Raw genomic sequence first — 12,304 nt, 5'->3', positions numbered from 1 at the left:
ATTTCCTTAAAGTGGCTTAACAGGGGTTTTGGTCTTGAAAAAAGCTGGGTGAAGGAAAATAAAAAAGAAAATAAGAGAAACAGACAAAAAACCTCACCGATGTAGTGAATACTCTTCTAGATAGATTTAAATCTGGGAATATAGAAATAGAAGAGTGGCTGAGAAAGAACAGGTGAAAAGTTTAAAGTTTTAATTATTATGTTTTTCCTTATTTTTTTTCTCTTAGTAATACATTTCAGAATTCACATGAGGTATTTGTAAATAGGGAATGCTGATTCTATGCGTAGTGATTACTTACTTTTAATGTGCACATCTCAAAAATCTTTGGGGAAAGATATTATATGAGGAAGCTATGAAAGGTGATATTTGGTTATTTTTCCTTCTGGCATTGAGTCAATTGCTTGAAGGTATCAAGGTCACCAAGATTAAATTGGAGATTGCCAAGGACTTGTTTAAAAGTGACTATCAAGTCTGACCGAGAACTCTGACATCTTACTTAATATAAAAAGAAAGAACAAAAGCAAATTTTTTTCTCTTTTTTTTTTTTAGGGTTGATTTTAAAGAAGCTTCTTCACACTGGAAATTCATTAAAGGTATTGCAAAAAATTGCATGGTCTTTTACCTACAATACTTAAAAATACAATTAAGAACATAAGGACAAATTTTCACAGTAAAAGCATAGGAGTGAGAATCAGATCATGACTTGTGTGTCATGAAAGAATGACTTCAAATCATCAGCTTTATCTCAGTAAAACTACTCACAGTAGTAAAGTGTTTATATAGAGTAGCCAGTCGTTTAAAGGATTTTGCATTAACAAAATAGTAAGCCTTAACTGTTCATTGTTAGAGGCAAAGAAGCTGATGCTAGGGCTCAGGCTACCTTGGAATTGGAAGATTATCTATGCCAGGGAGACCTGCTGGTGGGTAGAGTAATTTAAATGGTTGACCATGGGACAAAACAGCTGTACAGCTCCTCTGTAAACCACCTGCAGGCTCCTCTGGTACTGAAATTCTCCAGTGTGAGAGGCAGGAAGGGAATGCTCTAGGAGTCCATTACCTTTTTTTTGAAGGAGAAATGGAAGAAGGTAGAATTGGTCCTTCTGATACAGAAAGCTCACTCTGTTGTTACAATTCATGAACACTTTTAGAAATTTTATGTTGACCTTTGTATTTTCTGAAAAATTAATGTGGCATCTCGCAGTGCTGTAGTCAAGCAAGTGATTAGATATGTGTTGGTTTTCTTTCTCTTCTTTCAGAGAAACCCCTGTGAAAAATTCTTTGAGGCAAACAGCAGTGAAGGTGCCAGGCTTGCCCTTGCATTTCATCAGGAGCAGCAGATATGTTAGTTTGGCTCTGCTGATTGCTGGGGGTCATACTGTCTGTTCTCATTTTTTTATTGCTCCCCTTCTCCCTCCAGGACAAATGGAAATGCTTTTGTTTGTTCTAGGACAAGATAACTTATTCCATGCTTTTTCCTTTAAGATACGTCGAGAGGGTGTGCGTCTCTTTCTTTTGTGGCTGCAAGCACTTCAGAATAACTGTAGTAAAGAACAATTATGGATGTTTTCTTGCTTGATTCCTGGATTTTCATCACCACAGTCTGAATATGGACCCAGAACACTAGATAATCTCATTAACCCTCCCCTTAATGTCCAAGAAAGTAAGTAATTCGGAAATATTACTCAATTCTTGACATAATTCAAATCTTGTCACAGACAACGCAAGTTGAAGTAACTGACATGCATATGTACCCAGGGAGGTGATGGAGCTGAGATGAGTTTCTTAGCAGTTTGTCAGATCTTCTTTCTGCAGCAATTTCTGTCTTTTCTGTTGTTTTTCAGGAGGAGTTGTTTTTTGTGGTTGTTGGGGTTTTTCCCCCCAGGTAGGCTATTGTAGCTTAACACATAGTGGTGAAAATAAACTGACCAATTGTGTGTAATTCTTAAGAATTGCAAGAAGATCCTGCATCTACTGCAAACTTGCACAGGTGAATTCTGCTTGTGTCGAACATTTGCACTGGCTTTGTTCATACTCCAGGGAGCAGGCTGTGCAAAGCAGTTTCTGGTGTGGCCTTCAGGAGAGTGAGTGGTTGTTAGGGCAATGTGTAAGGACAAATGCATCTGTGTATGACCAGGCAATTAAGGCTGTCCTATTCTTGCAACCTGGAATCTTTGAAAATAATCAGACCTTGTAAATTGCAAAACTTGAGGTGCTAAAGGTTTGCATCAGTGGAAAAGCTTGAGCATGCTGAAATTAGGTTTTTATACTTTCTGATGTTTTTTTCTTAATGGTAAGGTCATTATCTTGGCCCTAATCAATAGAGTGAGGATGATTTTTCTCTTAAGATGATTCTTAGGACAGTTTTTCCTTTGTTCACTCTAGTATTAAGTGCTTCCTAACTCAATTTATTCTTGATAGTGGGATTTGAAACTCATTTATTAATGAATTGCAGTTAGATGGGGTCTTTGAATGTAAGTGCAAACTGTGCACTCACATAAATGGGAATAAGAACTTGAACGCTTTTTCCCCTGGATGTTGTGCTGTTGCCTTCTTTCCATCTTCTCTTAGTATTTGAGTATTTTATTGCTTGTAGAGGAAAGCAGTGTCTCCATGACTAGCAATTAAATTTGCTGAAACACAGCAGACAAATTTCATGGCAGGATAGCTCTGCAAGTAAAATTTTGCTATCTACTTAAGCCCTTTTTTATTATTATCTTGTGAAATTCAAAGTGCAAGGAATTATATGTGAACATCTAACTACAGGAACAGGAGAAAAATCAACTCTGAACTAGCTTCACTGTCGTGGCAAAGAAGGATACAGCTAGTAAAACTTAAAGGAAATGTAACTGATCAACTGCTAAATGGGAAAATGGTAAAAGATGTAAATAAAGATTTGGCATTTGTGTACCATAAGTGTTACACTGTTGTTTGCATAAATTCCAGAAGAAATTAATTACACCTTTTGGAAAAATTTGGGTTTGGCAGGTAGATTCCAAAAGTGCATAGAGAAAACCTACTTACTGTCTGCTGTGCTTTTTATATGTGTAAGAAATTAGTTCCATGGTGGTTTATTAGTCAAAATTTCCTGATTTTCATTAATCTATGGGTGGACTGTTTTACCTGTAACTGTCTCTGCTTGCTGCAGTGCATTTCTACTTTCATAACGTGGTAGATGTTTATGCATGAGAAGAAATGGTCTAAATGTTAGATGTACTTCTGTTTTTCTTTAAATAGCTCAAGTAACTATAGAAGAAATCACTCCACTTGTTCCTCCACAATCAGGAGATAAAGGACAAGAAGATTTAACAAGCTATTTTTTAGAAGCACTTTTGAAATACATGGTAATTCAGGTATGTTCTATAGTTTGCAAGCAAACAAGTATGAAACAAGTAACACCTCTTCGTCCTTTATAGTAAGTTTTTTACTTGTAGCACTGCAAATGTATATAAAAATATTTTAAAGATTTCCTCCTTGCCGCTCCCTTTTTTGTAAAAAGCAAATTCTTCTAGAAGAATGTTCCCCTGTCTTCTGTGTGAAGATTCCTAGATCTGTTACCACAGGATCTTCTATCAGACTGTGGCATAGAGACAAAACAAGACCTTTCAGTCACTTCTAGCAATGCTGATTTCAGCTCCCTTCTAATTTTCATCTCCCCTTCCCTGTCCTGTTGTCTTCAACCAACAGTTGGATCAACTGTGTGCAGAAAATGAAGAGTTGAATGAGTATTTAGTCCATGGTGTGCAACTCAGACACACACGCTGTTCTTCCCTTTGAAGTTTGACAATTCCATGATCTCAGTCAGTACAAGGCATAGCAAAAGCTTCTGTCAAAAACTGTGGCCCAGCTGTTATATGTTATGTAATTGATTTGCTGGCCAATTAGCATGTGCTGCTTCTGAGCCTGCTGTGCTGTCATGTGCTGCATGACATGGTAGGTATTCCTGCATACTTCCTTCTGGGTCAGACTTGTCCCACAGAACCCAGTCGGCTATCTGTAAGTTTTTCTTCACACTTTTGCAGGTTTTACTAGAGAAGATGGACAGTGTACATGTATGACAAATGTTAAACATTTCATGGCTTCCCTTTATCTATCTTTCTCTGTGAACTTGCCATGCTGGAATAATTTTCAACCTCATTTTATTGCTTCCAGCATCTCCCACTTTGAACAGAGGTCTTCATACTTGTGATCTGTAGGGTAAGCTTAATGCTGGCTATTTACTTTGAAGAAAAATAGCCCTTATATTTTTGAAGATTTTTCTGTAATAAATTGTTAGTATTATATTTAAATGCAGGTAAGTCATTGAGATAGGTGTCAGAGAGCTTGTTCACTATGTGAGTTCTGAAGTTGTTTGCTGAAGTCCCTTTAGAGGCACTGATATTTGCTAGCTCCTTTGATACAAAGGTCTGCTAAAGGACTTTGTGTCACTGAATGATATGTATCACCTGTTGTACTGAGTTACCCATTGCCTTGAAAATGGATCATAATAGAACTGTGGCCTTTGAGTAAGAAATGGGGAAGTAGAGGGGAAAGGGAAAAAAAAAGAGAGAGGGAAGTCTTCCTTTATATTATTTATGATAGACTTGGCAGGTCACTTAGCTCTGCAGGCAGATGGATTCTCAGGAACAAAGATGGAAACTGCATGTTGGATTTCTTGAGGAGAACTTACCATGCTTGGTAGTACTTACCATGTAGGAAAACACTTCATAATGGGGAATGTTTAGCAATCACAATCCTTGAAAGGACATTTGTGTAACTCAACTTTAGAGTTGTATCTTCTGCTGCTTATGGTTGAAAAATTTGTCTGTTTTGTGTTGCCAATTACACGAATGGATCCAAGTACCTATTATAATGACTATATGGACACTTGTTAGTCAAATTGTCTTAGAAAAAGTTGTTGAAGAACTATTTGGAATTATTTATTTGGTAATTATTCTTTTTCATAAAACTTTTTGAAGTATAAAAACAGTTTTGTTAAAAACAGTCAGTTTGGGCTTACTCCCTGATTTGGCAAGATGTCTGCAAAAGCGAATGTATTTCTGTTGGTTTCAGTATTTTATGTGTTCATTTTCAAACAGTATTTTGGAAGAGAACAGTCTTTGTTTCATTGACATTTCCCAGCTAGTTTCTGTTTCATTTTTCTAAAATTGTTTATTAAAATATATATATGATTTTGTTTCAAAGAAATACCTTATAAAGAGGACATTTTATCAGTTACCTGTCTCTTCTATTTGTAGATATTTACTTTGTCCAAATTCTTTTTTTAAGGTTAAGAGTTTAGAATGGAAGAACAAGGAAAACCAGGAAAAGGGATTTTCATTTTTATTCTCAAATTTTAAGAAGTACTACTTACCTTCTATTTTCCCAAACATCTGTAAGGAGACGAGCTTGTATAACCCTATACTTGGTAAGTGTTAACACAGCTGATAAGATCATTACATTTTATCTGATAGTGATGTTATGATCTGATTAGTGAGAGATGCCTCTACCCAACCTAGGGTGCCAACAAGACCAAATGCTGGTTCAACAGTACTGACACTAAGTGCATGAGGAAAGAAAAGACAGAGGGAGAGGGAGAGTGGGAAAAAGAGAGAGTGTGAGCAGAAGCTAGTCACCGCCCATGCATCCAGCAGTGTCTTGTTGGTCCTTCTACACCCTGGGCTTGGTGGTGGGGTGCAGGTCCTGGTTTGTTCATCTGTTAGTAAGTTCTGTGCTGAAAGGTGTGCTGGTTCCACAAGGTTTGCCGCTGACTATTAAATCTTTTCACTATTTATACATTTTAGCAAACAAAGGAATTAATACTTATTGGCTACAAGTAATATAGTTCTCTTATTAATTAGTATTCCATCTGCTGTTGGTTAAATGCAGCTCATGTAGTTAGTCTGCATGTTCAGTCTCTCTCTTCTTCTGAGATGGTGGGTTTCTTGTGTTGGTGAGTCAGTGGTCGCAATCTCCCCCAGCGAAATTACCTTTTACCCAATTGGATCTGATTTCAGCAGAATTGCTGAGATGGTTTTAATAATTTCTTCCTTACCTTCTGGCAAATGTCCTTGTGGCCCCTAAATTCTGTATTCTATGTTTCCACTATCAGTAATACATTGTTCTTCCTAAGCTTTGTTAACCTCTCCCTAGATCCTAACACAGTGCATCTTGTACTGTGTTTATACAGCCCAAATTCTGGGTGTCCATGGAGTCATATTCAGGGGAGCTTTGGTGGCCATTGGTGGCCACAGATGCCACCTGTCCTATAACTTGGGATGATGCTTTTTTGACTGGTGATATGCGTATAAGCAGGTGCTTCTTTTCTCACAGTCTGTTACAGTTGGAAGTGTGTTAACCAGGATGTGCTAACCAGATCTTGCCTCTGTCAGGCCTGGAATTAGCAACTTCCTGTCACAAATTCCTCCCTTCTGTGGCCTTAACAATGTTTGAGACCGGTAATTGTGCTCTCTAACTCCTAACAAGACAATATAGCAAAGCAGTTTTTAGCTTGAGTCATGTTGCCCATGAAGGGTATTCTCCAAAAGTATTTGTCATGAAAGAACATGTTAAGGTTCCTGTTTGTGGTTTTCAGTTCTTTGTTTGTGGAAGCCTCTGACCCTTTCATTAGAGTCAATCTTGCTATATTGGCCTCAATGAGGTAACTTAAATGTTCTTGTAAAATTGCTCTTTAATGGGACCTATATTGTTGATCTCAGTTGTGCTCTGAAGAGAGCTACTGCTGCTGAAATAAAAGGTGTTAGTGTGCTGTTCTTTGGGTGTGTTGGCTTTATCTGTACAAATCCCAGTGTTTGGATTACATGGTGCTTGCTCACAGTTCTGACAGGGCAAAGTTACATTTTTGTGCCAACTGCATTTTATCAGGAGCTTGCAGTAGGATAAGGAAGCTAGGGTTTAGCACACTCTTCAGAGCTGATGGTGCTAGAATGTATCTTTCCATATAGAGAGTGGAATGTTAGGTTTTGTCTAAGCAAACCTGAGTTTACTTAGAGTTTTTAGCTCATTTTAAACCAGAATGTTGTTTGCAAATCTTGATTTTTTTTTTTTTTTTTATCTAAGGTTTGCATGCACTCATGCACATGTTGGTTGTAGGCCAACAGAGTTCAAGACTCTGCAAAGCAATACCTTGTACACAGGCTTTAAATTATCATTTCGTCACTTGAGTAATACAGTCACATCACCATTCCTCTTATCTGTTGATGCAGCATCTCAAAGGAACTAGTAGCGATCTCCAGACACAGTTCCATAATCTAAAATCAGGCCGTTGGGGAAGTTTGTTGAAAAGGTCTTAGTTTCTTCCAGTCCATGTATATTTATTTAGATTTCAGATTATTTATTTATTTTAGATTTCAGAGATGGTTGTGTCAAAATCGTGTTCTCTTGGGAAAGACAAACAGTGGGCCTTCTCATCTAGGGGAGAAGAGCCAGTATAAATACAGCCATAAGTAACAGTAGAATAAGAGTTATTGGGCAGATGCTGAAGAGGTTCAGCGATAAAATAGCTACACGAGGGATGGTAAGCAGTGCTGAGAAAGCAAACCTACCATTGCTTGATGCTCCAGAACAAGAAATATGGAAATGCTATTTTTCTCTTTCTGTGAAGATCTTGATTGAGTCTTCCATAGAAGTGTTACTCTAGTCCTCTGTTTTTCTGTGAACTGTAAACAAGAAACTTCCAAGGCCTTAGTAAAGAAGAGGACAATGAGAAACAGGAAGAAATGTGCACAGATCTCCAAAAGTACTGTGAGTGCCTTATAACTGTGCACAGTGAGCAACTATAATGAGGATTTTTGGAACAATACAGTGATGAAAAGAAGAGAAGCACGGTAAGTTGAATAATTTTTTTCTCCTCTAAGATGTTCTCTGGCATGCATCTTCCCAGCCTATTTGGAAATAATCCTGTGCTTGTTCTTAATTTACAGCCTTGAGGCTGAAAGCAGGGCAAACTTGGGCACTGAGCCTGCTACTAAGAACAGTTCTCATGCTACTGGTGTAATGTTTAATTTAGGAGAAGTCATGAGGTACAAATCAGAACAGTAGTTTTAATAAGCAAGCATTGATACAAGGCTTTACTGGAGATAGTATATTGGACTGAGATTTCTTTCCTTCTTTCCTGATAAATATGTTGGTTACAGCAACAATCACCAAGCATTCCAGTTACAAGAAAGCTAGTTTGTGCCTCCTTCAAATTCTGGCTTTAGTATTACAGACTTAGAAGAGGAATACATCATTAGAAAAGCCCGTGAGAGAGTTTTTTGAGAGTGTTGGTTTGTTTGTTTTTGTTTCGTTTGGTTTGGTTTTGTTTAGAGTTTTTTGCTTTATTATGTTTTGGTTTGGGGTTTTTTTTTTGCCTTAGTGTTTACTTTGATTGTAATGTCTTTGTTAAATATCTGTTGAGATTGAGTTAAAAGCTGTTTAGGAAGAACTATAGATCTGGCAGTAATATTCCGGGGCGTTGCTTCTTCCATCATAGCCATTTCTAAGCCATTTAGATGGGCTCCTTCATTTACAGGGAAACACTAAAGTGGGCTGTCCTACAGCTGTCTTCAGCTCTTCATTCCTTATGAATCCTTTATTGTCTTAAAAATTAAGCATGGTCAAAGCTTACAGGTGTTCACTGTGTTTTTGCTAGCTTGTTAATTTTCTACCCTGTGTATGTCTTCCACCACCTGCAGCTTCCTGCCCTTTTTGCCATCAGCTCACATCAGGTTCCCAGAGGGGGAAGGGCAGGGGGTGGGGAAAGCCCAAAACACAGTAGAAAGAAAAAATGAAAAGTTGGGGGAAGGGAATATTTCCTCTTGTACTGTTTGAGTCCATCTAACAAGCTCTGTTTTGCTTTGGTTTTATGTCTGTGGTCTCATCTGAAGCCTTGATACCTTCTTCCAAGATGGACAGAAATGTGAAAATACGAGAAGCAGCTGGAAGGAGGATACATTTGAGAAGCAGCTGCAGCACATAGTGCAGTTGAAACAAATTATAGAAAGAGGATGTTCTGAGAGGTTATCATGAAACAAGAAGGAGACAGTGTGCTGCAAAAACGTGTTTACTGCATGTTTAGTCCTTCTGAAAATACTGCCAGTATTGCAGTCTTTGTGCTCTGCTGAATGCTAGTAGATACCAGAGAGCACTGATTTTTGCATATTTAAATGCTGTGCTACCAGGCATTTGCTTCCTTTTTCACAGATTGTACTGTTATACGTGCTTGTTTAAGATATCATAGTTTTTAATTTTGTTATTAACGTGCTCCTTTCCACAGAATGTAAACAATATACTGGGGTTTTATTATTTGCAGTAAATAAACCATTTGTAAACTTGTCAAAGAGTATTCTGTGCATTTGTTACTTATGTAGGTAGATGGTATGCAAGAATCATGTGGATTTTTTCCTCTAATAATAATGCTTCCATTGAAAAGTGTGGATGTGGTTTTGAAGTCTGTACAGGAAACATTCCTCGGTTTAGCAGCAATGTGACGGGTTTATCACTACTTACGTATGTGGCTTTTGAAATGACACCGAGATAGACCAGCATGGATATCTTCAGTGCAGGTGCTGGATTTTGTGTATTTGTAGTGATAACAAGGAAATCTTTACAGCAGTCTGGCAGGTTGGCTGGTTTCACTTTAGATGTCTTAAAAAGGCTATCATAATATAATTGCCTAGACAAAAGTTGATTATTTCTTCACTGCTGTCCAGATTTGTCCCTCTTGGATTCTAACACCATAAACTGGCAAAGTTACGCAGGATCCTTTAAAACAACTCTTGACTTTGCATTAGGAAGATATAGTCAGGGAATAATTTTATATTGTTCAGTGTGACTTTTTAAAATCTTTTTGACTTTCACCATTAGTATCCTTGAACTGCCTTCTGGCTGGCCTGTAAAACCATGGAACTTCTCTTGCTCATGTACTGCAGGCTGTAGAAGAGTTGAGGTGCCTACATACCATCTCTGTCCAATCTGTCACTCTCTGTATATGGATAGGACCATTATTTTCCATGCTTCCTTCTTTTTGTTAGTTGGTTTTTTGGTTTGGATTTTTGTTCATTTTGTGTTTGTTTTGGTTTGAGTTTCTTGGGGTTTTTTTTGCTCTCACTAGATGAAAATCATGGTACTAAAACATCAGCCAGCATCAGGGTGTCCTGACAGCACATACCATAATCAGTACTCACACAAATCTTCATCTTCTTTTTGTTTTGGAGCACATCTCATATTTGCCCTTTTAGAACAAGGAGTAGAGTTGGTTGCCATGCCGCTTGCACAGAAATGTCATTTGCACATGAAAGTACCGTTGCTGCTTCAGGTTGATGATTGGTAATGCAGAACTATTCTGCACCATGTCTTGGGTTGTAAAACCCAGAAATAACATTTTGTACTGTTAAGTCACAGAAAAATGCCCAATTTAAAAATGAGATCCATGTGTATTCCCATCTTTGTAGTGCTTTTAACACACATGTTCATTCCATCCACACCAAGTTACTAAGTACTGTCATAGGGTTTTTTTCTGAAGTAGAGTCAAGAGTACTGATGTCTCTAGCACAGTAGAGAACCAGAAAAGCTAAACAGTTCTGAACCATCATGTAGAACATGGGATGGCAAAAATGGAGTTGTCAGTTACAGTCCCCAAACAACCACAGTTCCTGCCAGCTGATGTGCCCCTGAGCATCCTTCATTACACTCCCTACAAGCCAGTACAGAAGCTACTGCCACAGAGTCATCTTGCGGCTAAATCATAGGAGAATGTATGTGCCTGTGGTCTGGCAGCAAAGTCCAGCAAAATTAGCCAGTGCAGATGGGGCGCTAGGTGAAGCTGCAAAGCTCATGTGGCTTCGGAGCAGGATTTCTCTGTTCTATTAATCTTTCACCTTTTGCTGGGCCAGAAGAGGCTGTGTTTATTGCATTTGCATTTTGGAATTATATATCTCCCATTGTAGCCATGATGAAATTTGACAATATATTAATTTTATATGAAAGTAGTTTTCTTGTATAGGTCATAGTCTAGTTAACAGTTATTTTGCTACTTGGAACTTTGTAGTTTTCAGTAAAAATTTGAAGTAGTGAGTTTGCTGAAGTTTATCTTTAAATATTGAGTATGATGTAGCTTAAAAGAACCTGAAAACAATGAAATGTGTTTACTTACATAGAAAAGAAATGCAAGCAAAAATGTGAGGCTGTAGAAATCACTTTCAGATAAAAAAATTAAAGGTTCTTCATAACAGATACAAGAGTCTGTCTTTTGGATCAACAGTGTTGTCTCCCTTCAGGAGAAAATTCAACTGTTTTGATGTCTTACAATTCTTGACATTTTCTCTGTTGCATCCATTCCAGTGCATCTTGGAATGAGTGGTGCAACAGTGAATGCAACAAAACTACACCTCTGAAAGTTCATATGTATTGGTTATGGTTTTAGGATTTCTTTCTTATGCAGATCTTTCTCTCTGCACATATTTTTGAGATGTTTTATTTTCTTACAGATATACCACAAATGAGACCAAAGCCACACTACGTAATAGTTAAGAAAGATGCTGAAACCAATGAGGCAATATATTGCACAAAGGAACCTTTCATCAAGGCTCGTGTTATTGTCATTAGATGGTTGGTGTCTTTCTGGCTTGAGCCAAAACCTCATATAGGACCTCATATTCCTGGGATGGAAGGTGAAAATGTGCCAAAGAATATTCAGGTAAAACTAAATACACAAAAATGTATTTGTTTTCGTGTTTTTGGCTTAATTGTTATGTCAGCAGTATGCTTTCCTCCAATAATTACAACTAATGAAAAGTTTTTAAAAAAAGGAATTTCTAAACAAAGTGTATATTTGTGAATTCACTTTGAAAAGACCTGCAATGCTGCTTTCTTTTTTCAAATTCGCTATTTGTTTTTAATCAACTAGCCATTAGAAGCCTTAAAATGCAGTAAATCCTTTTGTTTGTTTGTTTTCTTTAATTCTTTGTGCTGTTTTAAATTCTACTTAAATTGTACTGTTATATTGCTGTACTAAAAATGAACTGTGGAATATTTTAAAATTTTGTTTCAGAGAGCAGCTGCCAGCATGGCTTCAAGGGAGGACAGCAAAAATGACAGTACTGATAAGCAGGATAGAAATGCAGAACCAGAACAATCTCATTCTAACACAAGCACTCTAACAGAGAGAGAACCAAGTTCTTCTAGCCTCTGCAGTATTGATGAAGAGCATTTAACTGATATTGAAATTGTCCGGAAAGTCTTTTCTTCTAAAAGAAGCAATGTTAATTTTCTAACTGAGATTTTTCGACAGGTAAAAAACTCTATTTTAAATGCGAGAATCTTGACT

At 37.4% G+C, this 12,304-nt stretch overlaps 1 protein-coding gene across 1 annotated transcript in view; it reads left to right on the top strand.

Annotated features, from left to right (window-relative positions):
* Positions 1 to 12,304, top strand: part of RALGAPA1 (Ral GTPase activating protein catalytic alpha subunit 1) — a 131,074-nt gene that overhangs the window by 13,798 nt on the left and 104,972 nt on the right. Inside the window, exons 5-10 of the mRNA XM_017741641.1 lie at positions 550 to 593; positions 1,483 to 1,660; positions 3,235 to 3,350; positions 5,266 to 5,404; positions 11,466 to 11,674; positions 12,029 to 12,268. Of these exons, the coding sequence (XP_017597130.1) occupies positions 550 to 593; positions 1,483 to 1,660; positions 3,235 to 3,350; positions 5,266 to 5,404; positions 11,466 to 11,674; positions 12,029 to 12,268 (926 nt within the window). The remainder of the gene's footprint in view (positions 1 to 549; positions 594 to 1,482; positions 1,661 to 3,234; positions 3,351 to 5,265; positions 5,405 to 11,465; positions 11,675 to 12,028; positions 12,269 to 12,304) is intronic.

The sequence above is a fragment of the Corvus brachyrhynchos genome, unplaced genomic scaffold, assembly GCF_000691975.1.
Source record: "Corvus brachyrhynchos isolate BGI_N302 unplaced genomic scaffold, ASM69197v1 scaffold115, whole genome shotgun sequence".
Taxonomy (NCBI): domain Eukaryota; kingdom Metazoa; phylum Chordata; class Aves; order Passeriformes; family Corvidae; genus Corvus; species Corvus brachyrhynchos.
This window is presented reverse-complemented; position numbering and strand designations above follow the sequence as displayed.